Source organism: Thermobia domestica, chromosome 11, assembly GCF_964235325.1.
Source record: "Thermobia domestica chromosome 11, izTheDome1.hap1.1, whole genome shotgun sequence".
NCBI lineage: Eukaryota > Metazoa > Arthropoda > Insecta > Zygentoma > Lepismatidae > Thermobia > Thermobia domestica.
The window spans coordinates 6739167-6756325 of record NC_137464.1 but is presented as its reverse complement, the minus strand read 5'-3'; the positions used below and the strand labels follow the sequence as shown (position 1 = coordinate 6756325).

At 36.2% G+C, this 17159-nt stretch overlaps 1 protein-coding gene across 3 annotated transcripts in view; it reads right to left on the bottom strand.

The window, feature by feature from the left end:
- The window catches only part of LOC145663850 (uncharacterized), a 226098-nt gene that overhangs the window by 136603 nt on the left and 72336 nt on the right, over positions 1-17159 (bottom strand). For all 3 annotated transcript variants that reach the window (XM_081729974.1, XM_081729972.1, XM_081729973.1), the window contains exon 2: positions 3208-3283. In XM_081729974.1, the coding sequence (XP_081586100.1) occupies positions 3208-3268 (61 nt within the window). In that variant the 5' untranslated portion in view covers positions 3269-3283. The remainder of the gene's footprint in view (positions 1-3207; positions 3284-17159) is intronic.

Sequence of the window (17159 nt, the reverse complement as noted above, 5' to 3'; positions counted from 1 at the left end):
TATGTAAACTATGGCTTAATTACAAAAAAATTAACGTTTATCTGTTTTCTGATCATTATCGTTTATTGAAGTAGCCATTAACACATGCTTGTTTAATAGAAAGTTATAATATATCAGGGTCACAACATTTCATCTTCGCTTTCATTTTTTTCTTTCTAAAAACAAACTCAACAATGACAAAATCCACACGACCATTAAAAGTAAAAAATGGCGATAAAAATCAAATACAAATAAAATAATAATAGTATATATAACAATTGAATTATTTTATTTAATGGCGTGTTTACTCATCATTAATATCAAAATACTAGACGAAAGTTGGTATCCTATCGAAAACTGTGGCGAGAAGGAAAAATAGGGAACAGAATGTTCAATATTTAAAAGAAAAATAGGGAAGAGGCTTTTGAACATTGAGAGAAAAATAGGGAACAGAATTGTTGAAATTGAGGAGAAAAATAAGGAACATAATGTTGAATATTGAGAACAAAATTAGGGAACAGGATGTTGAATATTGAGGAGGAAAATAGAGAACAGAATGTTGAATATTGAGGAGAAAAAAGAGAATAGGTTATTGAATATTGAGGAGAAAAATGGGGAACAGGATGTTGAATATTGAGGAGAAAAATGGGGAATAGGATGTTGAATATTAAGGAAGAGAGAAATATTTTAAATGAAATGAAATCTTCGAGTTTAACGCCCCACGTTTATGCCCTTTAGGCTAAATGGAGACGGTTGATTAAGGCAAGTGAATGATGATGAAAGGATTAGTGGAATGAGAATGTGGGAATACCCAAAGAAAACTCACGGACACGATATTATGCACCACAAACTTACTTGGTCGGGTACCGAACTAGAGACCCCACGCACCACAGGTAAGTACTCGAGCACTGGCGCTTAATTGATATTCTTGGGACGCTTAATTGGTTACAGAAAACTGCTTGTTGCTATCTGTCACCATTTTTACTGAGTGAGTATCGATCAACGTTAAAACCGGTTAACCGGAAGTGGTTTATTTCTGCCACTTCCGGTGTAAATAAAGGGTTAAGAGAGAAGATGGTACCTAGTCTTGGAATGTTAAACCGATTCCAAAAAAATATGCTTGTCGCTATCTCTGATCGTTTTTGCTCTATGCAGATCAAAATTGAAACCGGAAGTTGTAGTGGATTAATATCACTTCCGGTTTAGTAGAGAGTTAGGGATGGAGATAAAATGTGCTCTTGTGACGCTCAATAGATTGCAGAATATGCTTTTAGCGCTATCTATTACCGTTTTAGATCTATAGTGATCATTTCTACCACATCCAGTTTTGAATATTACCGCCATCTACAAACTCTATTCTAACTTCTGATCCTCTACATCCTGGTCAAAATTGATGGACATCCACCAAGTAAATTCTTGAGATTTTTTTTGTGTCCCGGACGGAAAGAATAAGGGAGTTTCGTTAAACTAAACCACATAAAAACCACTGAAATAGCGAACATACTGATTCTCTTTTTTCACCTGCTTTTGTATGTCACTGACATTAGTACAATCCGCTAGGACAGGCTACACGGACACACAAACTTTACGGAGTCTTAAGAACATACGCCTGAAGTGGAACTCGACCCCACGACAGTTTCACAATGCAATTGTCAGTTTAGAGCCTCTAACCGCTGAGCTACCATCACACTCGATCACAAATGGCATAACTTACCTATCAGGGATGGCAGAATTCTTATAACCAAGATATGACCTGGTTTCTGTATTGCGATTGTCATTAATATGCAGAAATGTACGCACGGCGTCCTGAAAGTCCGAAACTCCCTCAAACCCGACTTTTATGTAAATTTAGTCTAATTTTAGAAAAGATCTTACAAATTTTAAAATAATTTTTATTCATATTGAATTTAGACACCCGAAAAGCTTTGGATCTCTCCCGAGATAAACTTCTACGTACGTACCTGTACCTGCTAATATCAATATAGTAACTACGGCACATATACATACTGTTCACTCATAATCCAATGCATTTTATAATTTGCACATGTTGGATGTTAGCGTCTTTATACGTATGTAATTTATAACACTCAAAGCTGTGGTAGAGCATTAAAATCTCTTCCAGTCGTTCATGAAATACTTGTGTTATTCCGTTAATGGTTTACTGTCTCGCTTTTTCAAGGTTAATGCGAATGATGTAACCTCCCGAATGAAAACTGCGAGGGTTGAGCACCGGAAGACCACGACAATAACAATTTATATTGTATTTACAAGCATGACGTTTGCTTTTGTCAAAAGTATATACACAACACTCCTTACGTTTCTTTACGTATTAGCATTGCGTTCATTACTAATTACATGGGGTGAGTCAGTGCTCACAAATATCTTGTATTTTGACAGACTGTGTTGAAATTGTTTCTCCTTTGATAGAACAATAACAAATGTTAAAAGATATCCACTAAATAGATGTAACGTTAATATTCCTTTTAAAGTAAATTATTTAGGAATCATAAAACGATTTAATGTTAATATTTTTAAGAGGCCTCATCCCGCCGAAATTAAAATACCGCTAATTTTACAGTAATTATGTGATATCTTCCAATAGATAAAAGATAATCGAAAAGTGGAACAAGAGCACCCTAGACAATATCATTTTACATGAGATACCGTTATCACGACTCACTTATCTGCTTTTGATTTCGAGCCAGTTTGAAAATCGGCATTTATTTTCGCGTTTCTAAACGGCTGAAAACGGAAAGCCTCATGATAACGGTACTTCACGCAAAATAACATTGTCTAGGGCGCTCTTGTTCCACATTTTAATTGTCTTTTATCTATTTGAAGATATCACATAATTACTGTAAAATTAGAATTAGCGGTATTATAATTTCGCCGGGATGAGGCCTCTTTAACTCCAACTAGAAATAGAAATCGCTGAGCAAAGTAACGTTTATTAAAAAAAAAAAATAATAATAAATGTGTAAAAGTTTCGCAAACTAACTGAACATATTGGCTTCATCAGACATTGTAATATACAAGAGGGAATTATAAAAGGATCTTATAAGCTAGTTCTGAAAGTTGGCGAAACTTTTAGACATTAATTATTTTTAAATAAGCGTTGGTTTGCTCAGCGATTTATATTTCTGGTTTAAGTTATTTAAGATAAGAAAGCAAGTATGAACCAGTTAATATTTTTAATTTAAAATTTTTAAAAAAAGTTTTTCAACTCACCACAAAGTACTTCTGCTAATATGACTAAACAAAATAACACTACTGTCCGCCTCACTAACATCTTGATGGATGTTATCTGAAAACGAAAATAAATATAATTATTACAACTTAGCAACAAAATTTTATTTTTTATAAGGCAGTTGAAATGCGCAATTACTATTTTGTAAAATATACGCATCAATTTTATTGGTAGCATAGTCCAACATAACAATTACATCAAACCCCATCTTAAAACAACTCATGTTTATACAGTCCTGTTCACAAAAGATTTTGCCACCCACCAGTCTTTTGAAAGAACTGTACTTTCACCTACGCAGAGAAAAAATAAACGTATGTAACGTACATAAAAGCGTAGGTTACATGCGTAAATCCTGTAATTTTTGGACTTAACGTATGACTATAGGTAACATCCTGAAGCACTGAACACGTATGTTTTGTAATACTCTCCGTATAAGTGTTCCATCTATACATACTTTCTGTGTGAAGCAAAGGTGGTCAGGATGTCACATACAGATGGATGTATATAACATATAACTGTCGTATGTAATATACGGATGACTGTTGGACATCCTGCAGCAGCATGGTGTAACATCTAAACAGGGAAAAAAGGCAGTACTATGTAGCATATGGATAAAGTATGCTCCGTACAGATTTCCGTAGTAAACATACGAATTCCATATATTTGTACAATATACCGCTGTCCGGATAACGGTTTCTCAGTGTACTGTTGGAATTGAATTTAAAAGTTATTAATTTCTCTTTGGTTAATTGAGATGTTTATTAAGAGGAAGAGAATCAGAATTCAGAATAAAGGAATTTTGTGTGTACTTCTGATTCTCTGGATTCTGATCCTCTCGGTCTTGTAACATTTTATGTACTTCAAGGTGAAAATATTCAAACACTGCTATTGACCACCCAAACTATAATGAAATATATATTGAAAATCAAAAATTTCACTACCATAGAAAACATGAAGTCATCTGAGCAAATGTGTTCTTGACAAAGGAGAGGATATGGTGGTCTTTGGGTTGAGGTCTCGATCACACAGTACAGTGTTCGACAACAGCCGTAATCACAACGTGTCGAAAGTTCCAAACTGATACCAGCAGTGACAAATGACAACAAACTGTTAGCCGAACTGTTGAGGACGTCGCAAGGTTGATTGACAAGGTGAATCTCCCATTCAGCTTCTGGTACGGATTCACAGGTGCAGCACGACCATCCAATATAACCACGATCAACTCGGAAACACATCCCTTATTACTATGCACTATAAACTCGTACGTATGGGCTGCTCTAGTAGATACGCTGCCGTCAGCCGTTTCTCATTCGGGATCAGCAACTCAAATGGCTTGCCTTGTGTAACGAACATGTTAATTAGACGATAGGTATAACATTAGGAAAAGATATTATAGTCTCAAAAGTCACGATTTTTGCTCTATTCTGTTGATGCTCTACTCTCTGTTTTATTATGCGGGAACCCCATGAGGTCCTAGAACCCTCATACATGCAGAGTAGATGGAAGTTGCACAGGAAATATCAATCCATTCTCCAATCGACAATGGAATGGCAATTGAAGAACGCTGAAACAGATGATGTCGAGATGTCTAAAGCAATTCCCTGACACTACAAAATTGACTGCAATATCATTACTCGCACAACTTCGATTTAGTCTGCATGCATAGTATCAATAGTGCAGCTCGATGACCGTGGTTGTATAATGTGAATTTTAACGTGGAAAGTACTAGCTTAGGTCTTCTATTAGTTGTAGACGAACGTGTGAGTGGTGTCCGTTATCACCGTCTCCTGATGTTTAGATCTCGGCATGCTTTTTTTTTTTTTTTCAAGTAGCAATGACGCAAGACTACATCTTCCAACATGATAACGCACCTGGCAATCGTACATGTCCTGTGAAGAAATGGTTCGAGGATCTCAACCGCATCGGGCTCCATGGAATCATGGAACGTGACACCAACGCCCATCTCTATCTCGGAATTGGAGGCCACATTCTCCGAGGCTTGGTTGGCCATATCAGCTGCCAACTATTAGCGTCTCAATTTTGACCCTGTCACGGCAGAATCTACACGCTATTAGGTAGGTGAAGTAAAGTCCCCACTGCCCTTTCAGGACAGGCCATAGCAGTAAAAGTTTGGTACTTCTTGACTTATCGACATAATTTAGTCATCACCACCTTCTGGCCCATTCACTTCCCCAGATTGTTCCAAATACCCATTCTAAAGAAGCTGGGTGGACCCTAGACCCGCATTAAAACGAGGTTAGAATGAGAAAATTTTCCGGTTCTACCGGAGATCTAACTCGGACCACTGCTGAACTACATCAGAGGGTGACCGCGTTCTACAAATTGACCGTAAGTGGTAGCACGAGATAATCTGTGTGACACTGTATCAACCACTGTTATCGTTTTGTGATCCCTTCTAGCGGGCTCACGAATAGATAAGTAGGCTTCCAGTGATTTCAGAAATGAAAAGTAGCCCTAAACCTAAAAAGGCTGACCACTCTTGGAGTACTCTAACTCTGTTAGGTCGGTAGGTATTCAAGCTTCTGATCCACTGAAATATCTTTTATTTACGATCATGAAAAGGTAAACAAAATTACGATGGTGAAACACGCAGATTTCTTAAACCTACAATATTTTCGTGCTGAGGTAACCAATCAAGTTTAAACGTATCAACTAAACTAAGTAAAGAGAAAATATTTTCTGGTCTTAATGATGCAAACATAGAGGATCGCTCAATGACAAGAAAACCACAAGCAACTGCTTTTCTCTGTAACATATCCTGGAGAAGTGATAGTTATGGATCTGATATCGCTCTAATAAAATTTCTCGTTCAGCGCAGTCCTACAAGAGCGTTTTCTCGTTGTCAATGATAGCATTCAGTCGAGTGAAGAAGGTTTCGTTTTGCTTCGAAGCTTTCGGAGCAGGAAAATAAACGTATAATCACATCCGTGGCGCATATAGTTCCTGTCCTTTCACCTCCTCTTGGAGAAAAGGGAGACACACACACACTTATTGTTCTCCAACAATGGTCTCTGTTGCTCCGGGAGAGGTCAACAACCGCAACAGAATCAAATGATCACATTTTTATTGTCATTTTTTCTTTTTATTTTGTACCATTTTTTTTAAAGCACAATTTCATAATGATACTGAAGTTTCTCTCAAATTCTGTTCAGCTGAAAGCGATCAAGGAACGACCACACACAGTTTAGTAGATTGCTGATTCTAATGTCAGAGCCATGAATTTTCAGGGTGGCAGCAGCGAACCAATTAATCTAATATTAGGTTACATCTAGAAGCTGCGAATAGGGAGGGTAAGAAGGAGCAGTTGCCCCCACTTTTTTGAAGTGACCACTTAATGTACGTATATAGTTTCATTTGGAGATGTAGAGTTATTGTATGTATTACTGGTTCATAGAAAAAAATGGTGCCATGTAATATTTGCCGTTGCGTGAGTACGTATTGACTTCCCGTGGAGTTAAGAAAGTTACAGGAATTGCGTTTTAATTGCAATTCAAAGCAATTAATATTGCAATTGAGTATAGTAGAACGGGGGAAGACGCCATACTTTTTCATTTTGAGGACTGTATCTCTTGAAAAGTGCGGTAATAAAAGACAAACTGTACTGCAATGAATAGCTATAGGGTTAACGCACAATTACTGTAAATATCACATGTTGAACTTCTATAGTGCACTGACAATTTATTGAAGAAATGACTATTGAAATTTGCCATCTTACCCCGATATGTCGGGTAGAGATGCCTAGTGCTTCGGGGAAAGATGCCACGATAACAAAATTGTAGTTACAATTAACAAAGAAATACGTTAATGCTTTTATTTAAGTACAAACACATACAATAAGCTTGCCATGACCCAACACAGTTATATGTAGCATAAAGAAATACATAGAAATATAAATATAGTTACTTTGAAAACATTGTACTTCTTATACAAAAAGGAACTTCATGAATTAAAATAAAAGCAGTATTATGTAGAGACTCCAAAGATAATATGTTTTATAGGATTAGTTTATATCCATAGAATAAGTATTAGCTACATTCTAATGCGATATTGAGTCTTCATGTTTACCTAGTAGTTAGTATAAAATACCGGATAATACGCGTCCAACTCACACAAACTTAAATCCACTAGTCATGAGAAAAAAGTATGGTCAAAACTGTGTCTCTTACCATACAATACTTATATTTATAACATTTCAACTCAGTTGTGGCATGCGACACATGTATCAGGAAATATTTCACAATTTTCGTGCAACCACATGTTACAGATCGTACATCTGATCCATGCCACGTTTGCACCTTTTGGATCGTAATAACATCAACCGCATATACAACAATGCTTATTGGAGCATCCTTTCTGTTATTTAGACATAGACCTACTTTTGCACCTGATCTCTTAGTAAGTCTTGTTCAATTTGCAACCAGAACTTCCTCCAGAACTGAAAGAGGACATTGTTGCTACTTCAACGTTTACTTGCTACATATCCGTAGCGTGTATGTTCAGTGTCATTCAAAATATGTGCTGCTCTTTTTGGTTTCCGTCTCCTACCAGTTGGGGTTTCTTCGCGATCTACGGGATGAATTGGAGATATGTCTTCCAAAGGTATTTTCTGATGGAGGGAGGATGGACGTACAATACTAACGGAAGGTGCAGGAATAGAAGATTGAGACAAGTCATTTCAGCAGCTAAGACTTACATAATCTCGAGGAAGGTGTTTTGAAAGAGTGCTGTCGTCGGATGGAAAGGGAGAAGCAAAATTTCGTTCGTTAGTTGAAGCAACACTAAAATCTGAAATAGCAAAAGCTTCATCAGGGATGATATTAGAATCGTAGGGCACGATCCCACATGCTTGGAAACCTGAAGTACCGTTTCTGTGTGTTGCAGCTTTATCCCAGGCTTGATGATGCAAGATAGAAAACAGTGACCTAGATAGTTTTCTATGTGGATGTGTTCGCTGACATGTGACACAGCTCTGTAGAATCAACGCTTCAATGGACGAAAGAAGCTCTTATCTAATGGCTGCAAACAATAAGTGCAGTGACTGGGGAGGCAAAGCACGATAATATTATTTTCTGTTGCAAAATTCCAGCATATCAGGATTAGTGCAATAAGAGTGACCGTTCAGAGCAAATAAGACTTTTCCTGGGGGTTTGAGTGGCAGAAAGTGTTTTTTGCAACCAATTCATGAAAATTTCAGAATTCACATAGGTATGTTTTTGATTCATAATTACTGTAAAACCATTAGAAAGAGCATCTTGCCACTCGGGCCTCTTATTTTTCCTTCCCAAAATACATAACATTGGCAGAAAATTGCCTATTGCCTTCTGCATTGGAACAAGCAATCAGTGAAATATTTTAAACTTTGTCTTCTGACGAAAGCACACTAACTTGTTTAGAACCTTTTGCTGCTACTACAGTTTCTGAACAAGAATTTAGTTGTATTCCTATTTCATCACAATTAAAAATACTACCTGCTCTGTTGAGTATATCATGTTTCTCACAGATTTCTAAAATAAGTTTAAAATAATTTCCAACATTCTCACGGTTCATAGATTCTGCTCGATCGCTAGACAAATTCTGAAACTTTCTTCTTACTAACGTAGGAAACCTCATGAAAGACTACAACCAATCGTATCCAGCCATTCCATTCCCTTTGTTAAATTCATGCTTCAACCATAATGTTCAGCGAAGTTGTATGCTAGTGTTAGTATCTCTCGTCCAGTTGGAGCAAATCCTACATTTTGTTGTTTCTATATGCAGGCAAAGAGCAATTTTAAATATTCATGACCAAGACAACCTGGAAAAATATAAGTACACAATGATCATACGATGTGTTATGGAATATGTATAGAAGTGTATGTGCATTGTATACGAAGGGTTTTACTAATAACTAACTCTTATGGAACTCGTAGCCGCTATGTCAAACGTTCGCCCGTTCCGAACTTTAAAATAATACCGGGAGAATAACAGTACTGTATATTTTCATTTTGAACTTTCTTTATATTAATCGCGAAGTTAGGAACTTCTTGACTACCCGAGCAAGAATTAAACTTGAATCTTTACCCGAGAAAATGTACACATGCATCTTTACCCGACATTGATGTAGCAACTTTCCCAAACATCGGGGAAAGATGCCAGCTGAATTTTCGCGCCAAAACTGCCACAAGGTATGCTGAAACTCACGTGAACTTTAACACTGTAATCCTCTCTATACAGCAACTATGTGTTTCGCGTCATTATTAATTGTATTACAAACTCATGCAGAAATTACGACTTATTCATAAACAAAAACATGTGTAAATTTATTGATAATTTCTACATTTTACCATGAAACAAGTGCATAACATACTCATCGACGTGACTGACGAAGTCCCTTCCTTCTTCTTGACCTCCGCTAACAGCCTGCGCAAGCTCGTGCCATATGTTGTTGTTACGACGAAGTTATAGCAAAACAAGCATCTCTACCATATAGGCATCTCTACCCGAAGCACTCTATTTCTTTAAATGTCGTAGCATATGCTTGTAGTATTTACTATCTTTCATTTTCTAAGAGTAATAGCATACATTTAATGGTATGTGTGGAATTAAAAATATAAGTTGTTCATTAATCCTCAGTTTCAATATAACTTTTGCAAAACAAGCCTCATTATTCATGACTATGATTATTATCGTTTGTATTTATTTGTTTTGCAAATTTGTTATTAAATAATCTGATCACAATTTTCCAGACGGAATTTTAAGATGTTCATGAGCAAGGAATCAAATCTCTTCTTACAGTTTCGTTGTTTAAAGGTACAAAGTAGTACCTACTTGCATTGCTCTTGTCAATTTACTTAATAAAATATAAAATACGATATACGATATTTTAACTGAAAAAGATAGTATCCTATTAGTTATACAACTTTTTGTCAAAGTGTTACAAACACCAAGGAAAACTAACATTGATATACAAATATTCATATCTCGTCTTCTCCCTCCCCACTTTTAACGTCCAATCGCCGCCACTGCTTACATCATAATTTCAAGCATCTTCTTTCAAACTAGTCCTAAAAAGTTTGAGCACAAGTCCTAAATTTTAGATCTGCAGTTTACGATGTTTGCACTTCTCAAACAAAAAACATTATGCATAATTAAAAAAGTGTAGAGTTGCTATTTCAAATTTGTTTTGGCTCGAGTCATTGTTCTTCAGTCACTGATTAAAGTTTATGCAGTGCGAGCCAAGTGGAGAGACAACCATTTTCTGATGTGTGCATCTTGTTCGAAGTTATTTAAGCAGTCAAGGCAGAAATGCAGCTAGAAACGAATGTTACCAACAACTTAGGAAATGTTCCCACCAGATAAGAGCTCAAGGCTCGTAAGAATTCCAGCAGATAACAACTGAAACTTCCATAATCCCGTTATCAAGGAATAATCGTTATTATTTATTATCAAATTGTCTTAACTAATTACATTTATAGTTATACGTATTTTTATGGTTTATTTTTTATATCAACTAATTATACAATACTTAAAGAACACGATAATTCTGAGTAATCGCTAACATGGGCGCCCGAAGATAATTTTCTAGGGGCTCGGGCCCCATCCTGCCCTCCCCTTCGGGCGACCATGATCGCTAATCTCTATGGTGTTATGGGTGGATCTCATGTTATATGAACTTGTGGTAAATAACTTAAGACAGGGTTCCTCAACCAATTTCATACTACGACCTCCTTTTTATCATTCGCTCTTGTCAGAGACCCCGATAAGTAATTTTCGGTTTGTAATAAGTTTTTCGAAAATTCATGTTTTCTTTGTTTGTTTAAAATTTTATTTGATATATATTGCGCAACTAGATTCTAATAGCATTTATTTTTTTCATCAACCTCCCGCAACTCTTACTTATTCCACTCGCAACCTTTTACGGAGTCCCAATCCTCAGGTTGAGAAACAATGACTTCAGACAATAAGGAATATGAAAAAGATTAGAAAATAAGTCAGATAATATTTAAAACATAAATGAAATGAAATCTTTGAGTTTTACGTCCCACGATTACGCCGGTTAGACTAAAGGAGACGGTGATTATGAGAGATGAGTGAAATGGAGAAAGTGGGAGGAAACGGGAGAACCCCGAGAAAACCCACGATCACGGAGTTTGTCCACCACAAAGTCCGAACGGCGCAAGCTGGGATTGAACCAGGGACCCTAAGCACCGGAGGTGAACGCTCTACCACTGAGCCATCGTGCCCCCTTTATTTAAAACATATAAAACATTAAATGAACTATAATAACAAACTGTTTTCAAATCTTGTTTTCCTTGTTGCAATAAGGAGGATCATGGTAGCTCAGTGGTAGAGTGCTTATCTCTAGTGCGTGAGGTCCCTGCTTCGATCCTCGGCCAAGTAAGTTTGCAGTGGACAATATCTTGTCCATCGGTTTCCTCGGGGCACTGCCATTTCCTCACACCTTCTCATTCCACCAATTCTTCTATCATCATTCAATCGTATCAACACCAATTCTTCCTTTAATCGTCGTTTTCTTTAGCCTAAAAGATATATATTCGTAATAGGTAAACTGAAAGTTTTCATTTCATTTTTGTTGCAATAAGAAAATTTGAAATACAGTAGAGTTCTTAAAACTCGGTACTCGATAACCCGGCAATTTGGATAACTCGTACACACCCTGGCAGGGCGAAAAAACCGCGCGCGCAGACCCGTTCAAGTACTGAGTACAGTGTGTATCCATTCATTTTTATTTTCATGTATAGTAAAAGCTTTTAAGCCTTCGCACAGTACGTTCTTTTCCTTTGTTTAAGGGTAATTGGACAGTTTGTTCTCTGCTGTATTGTCAAGTAACCAATACATACAAGTATAGTGCTCTATTTTCTGAAGAAACACTCGTTTTCTTTTAATCCCATTCCCGATAACCAGGCATTTTCACAAGGTCGGTTACCCTTCGGCCCACCTCAGACCGAATTTTCGGTATTCTACTGTACATACAAATGTGAATGTTTTGCTTAAATCTGATCTAAACTACTCACTGAGCAAAACAATACGTTTATGATAAAAATTATTAACTTGTAACAGTTGCGCCAAGTATCGTATAGTTTCTGATGAAGCCACCAAGTAGATAGTTGGTGAAATTGCTCAGCGAGTAGTTAAATCGGATTTAAGTCTACTGAAGGCAAAACTTGTACAGTCAGAAACAATATTAAATATAGGTTGGAGCTATCATTTCTTATACCTCCAACTTATACTTAATATTGTTTCTGAGTGTACAATGAAAAATATTACAGAATGTTTTGCGTTCACACATTATTCAAAAAGAATCCATATGACGAACATGTAAGAGAGAACTTTTTTGAAACCTTTTTTCTTCTACCGACTCCAGATATTACAGAGTAATCGCACCCTGAAAATTAGCCGCACGTGAGCATTCAACACCGCCATGATCATTGCAAGTGCGAACCTCAGAGGCACTGGTGACCTCTGGATACGCTGGCCTTGATCTCTCCCCTCCCTCTCTTTTTTTCTCTCTCTCTCCTTCCATACCATACGAAATTCAAGGTTTGATGCTGGTTTACGTATTCTGTGATGAAACAACTTTGGTTGGACTTTTAAAAGAAATAAGCACTTCCTTAAGTGCTATAAAAACGGTGATAAATACTCAACGATTTCTTCCGTATACTCAACACTTAAAAAAAATAAACAAATAAATAAATAAATATTAGAATGACAAGGCTTACTTCGCAGCCACCCGCACATCTATAAATCATTATTTTTTGTCCTTGCCTATAAAATGGTTCTAACACAAACTGAACCTCCGAAATTATTAGCATTTCTGCAAAACTTCAAAATAAAGAAAAGCATTGTCAGTAATTACTGTTGATGTAATAATAATAATAATAATAATAATAATAATAATAATAATAATAATAATAATAATAATAATAATAATAATAATAATAGAGTTTAACGAATACAATAGAGTGTCCAGACATCAATTACGGCGATGCATAAGAGAGAAGGAGGTTTCTGAAAAATATGTGCGGCTGGTAAAGCGCATGTACACGGAAGCAGAGAACCACGTGAAGAGTAGTGTAGGCATGACAGAAGGGTTAGCTTGAAGTTGGTTGTTGATTATGGTTTAATTCTCAGCCTACAGTTGTTCAATATCTTAATAAATGTGTTGACGAGGGAGATGAGAAATAAAGCGCCATGAAGTGTGCTGTTTACTAATAATATCGTTATATGCGAGACAACCAAAGATATGGCAGAGAACAAACTGGAAGAATGGAGAAAGGTATTGTAAGAGAGGGACATGAGGACGAGTAGAATAAAGACAGAACATATGGTACTCAAGGAACAATATGGGAGTTTGCTATGTCTACAAGGAAAAAAGTTACTACCTATCTCGAAGTTTAAGTATCTTGGTTTGTGTACCTCGACCAGAATGGAAGATTAAGTACAAAGACCCAACACAGAATACAGTCTGATTGGTTGAACTGGACAAAAATGAGTGGGGTGTTGTATGACAAGAGGATCATATATATAAAACATAATAAGGACAGAGCGTGGTATATAGCAGTAAAACCTGGGTAATAACAAGCGTTCAAGAAAAGAAGGCTGAAGACTCTTACGGCTATAAGGAGAGAGGCCACTGTGTACCTCGAAATTTAAGTATCTTGGTTTGTGTACCTCGGCCAAAATGGAGGATTATATACAGAAACCCTACGCAGAATACAATTTGGCTGGATAAACTGGAGAAGGATGAATGGGGTGCTGTGACAGGAAAGTAAGTTGCAGGTCGTGTATATGTAAAGAAGTAATAAGACCAGGAGTGATACGTGGGGAATGACAAGAGCTGAGGAGGAGATAAAAATGGATGAAGTGAGAATGATAAGATGTATGTGTGGCGTGACGAAGAAGGATAGAATAAAGAACTATTATATAAGAGGGACCGTTAAGGTGGGACCTTTGAAATAACAGTTTCAAAGATGGCTTGGACATGTAGAACGAAAAAACAACGAGTGTGTGAAAAAGAGAATTGGAAAGCTGGAAGTGATAGTAAGAAGGAAGAAGAGAAGACCCAAGACCAGGTGGAAGGACAAGATACAAAATGATCTGATAGGGAGATATGGAGAATAGAGAAAAAAGGAGGAAAATAAAAGACGAGAACGCCAAAACCACAAACATGTAAAAAGGCGCTGACAAAGAGGGCAAAGATTAGCGTCCAAAAATATACAATCGGTAGATCTTGTTGAGTTAAACAAAATTATACACGTGAGTGTAAAACCTCATGAGTAGTTTTCGAGAAAACGGAGAAAATCTTATTAAGAGCCTGACATACTAAAAATAATTTAAAAAATACCATTTTTGTTTTGCTTGTTTTTTTCATAAGTGAAAAGAGATCATGAAGTGCAACTTACCATAATCATAGATAATGTTATTCCACAACAGTAAATATAAACCTGAAGAATTTTCAGTGTTGCCAAAATAACGATCCCAAAAATCTAAGTTAAGCCAGCGACTAGAGGAACGAACTCAACTGCATTTGATTACGTATCATGTTGTTTTGGTATCCTGTGAACTACTTTTTAAATAACATTATTATTTAATTTTGATAACTGTATGTTAAAACTATTTTGTTTATTAACAAACTAAATACAGCGATTATTTAAAAAAGTAGTTCACAGGATTCCATGTCAACATGATACGTAATCAAATGCAGTTGAGTTCGTTCCTCTAGTCGCTGCCTTAACTTAGATTTTTGGGGTAATTGTTATTCTGGCAACACTGTAATTTCTATGGATGGTAACACTGAAAATTCTTGAGATTCATATTTTTTGTTGTAGAATAACATTTATCTATGATTGTTGTAAGCTGCATTTCATTATCTCCTTTCCCCTATGAAAAAAACAAGCAAAACAAAAATGGTAAATTTTTTGTTATCTTTAGCATTCAGGCTCTTAACTTTTAAATCTAAAAAATTATGTTGATACTGATACCGATACATACGATCATTAAAATCTCCTTTTTGGTACTACAGCAAGACAACATTACGTAGAATGCTTTATGAGGTACAACCTACAATAACTTCTTTTAAATTAACTTTTGTTTATATTGTCCATATACAAGACGCATGTCAATATCAATTGATAAATCACATCGAATTGAAAAAAAAAAAAAAAGAACATTCTCATGTGTGGTTTTCGAAAATATAAAAAGAACGGAATTTTATGGCACTAAAAAGTGCGTCGTCCATTGATAACATTGCGTAACACACAGTCTATAGGTGTGTGTATCCAAGTATGTAGGTTCTTTAAACATGTGCTTAAACATATTAATTACGTACATGTTAGCATTATTGTGTTTTACTCTGTCTAATACGTCCCTAACTTGTAGCCCCATTACCAAAATCCTGCGTCCGTTACAGCTTTTGGGTAAACACTACAGAAAATAAACCAGTGTTTGAACATTTCAGACATCTTTTAAGATGTCCAAAAATGTTCGAAAGTATTCTATGAGTGAACAAAAATTGTGTAGAATGTATCTCAGTAATGGTTAATATAGGAAGTGGCTTAAAAGTGTTTAAAGTGTACCTGAATTTCTTATGTGTCCAATAAATGTATGGTCACAGAAACGACCTTTAAACAGTGTTAGGACACTTAAATCATGATCGTTTACACATTTACAAGTCAATTTCTAGGGGATACGGTGTCTCTGTGGTAGAGCGTTTTCCTCTGGAGAGTAGGGTACTTAACACTTTCAACCCTATTGTAGTTCCGGAACGACATCCGAGTGTTGTTCAGGAACAGCACGGCATTTAAAATTTAAAATACCAACTAAATATGAATTTTGTATTCTCTTTTATTTGAGAAAGTAATTTTCAGTGTTTTTGAGTTATCTACTGGCAAACTTGTTCCAAGAATGTCTTTTAAAATTGTAGATGCTTTGCAAGAAATAAAGTTATTGTTTGCAATGATTATTCATATATATCTTGTACGTAAACCGGCAGCTTCTAGTGGATTGGTACTTTGTCTTCCATTTCTGAAAGTTTCAACCATTTAGAGTAAAAACTAAGGAAGATATGATTTCTTTTTAAAATAACGTTTATTCTCATTAGGATACAGGTCAATTTAAATATCCCCACGATCGAAAGTGTTAACTCGATCCCCGGCCAAATAAGTTTGTGGTAGACAACATCGTGTCCCTGGGTTCTCTCGAGGTACTCCCATTTCCATCCACTTTCTTATTCCACTAATTGTTCCATCATCATATACTTCCCTTAATCATTGTCTCCCAGGCCCGTATCCAGGGGGGTCTAGGGGGCCGGGCCCCCATAAATTTTTACTGGCCCCCTCTAAAATTTTCACGGTAGGTTTGCAAATGAACTATAATACGGGATGAACTAATACTTTTGGATCGGGCCTCCCTAACTTCCACCGCCCCTCCTACATTTTCGGGCTGGGTACGGGCCTGTTGTCTCACTTAGCCTAGAGCCGTGAGACGTTAAACTGTAACATTTCACTTCATTTTTTTTTTTTTCAATTTCTGGCCGTATACTCAATTGGACACATGAGAGGTTGAAATACATTTTATACACTTTGAGAACAGTTCCTGTTAAGCACTGTGAGGATTCATTCTAGGCTCTTTTTGTTCTCTGATAGAACACTAGGATTTGTGGACATGTTATGCAATGATCAAAAGTCATTTCTAAAAGTTTCAAAACATTGTATTATATTTTTGCAGTGAACACTCATACATATTTACAATATATATAAGTTTTGTGGAGACAGAAAGTATCTTGCTGTTCGCCAGTAATAACTTAGAGACTTTATTTTCGTAAAAGAATTTCTTATTTATTACTACAGAAAATATATTAACAACGGATTGTATCTGTCGTTTGTTTGTGATTTCCTAGTGGTGACATCTATGC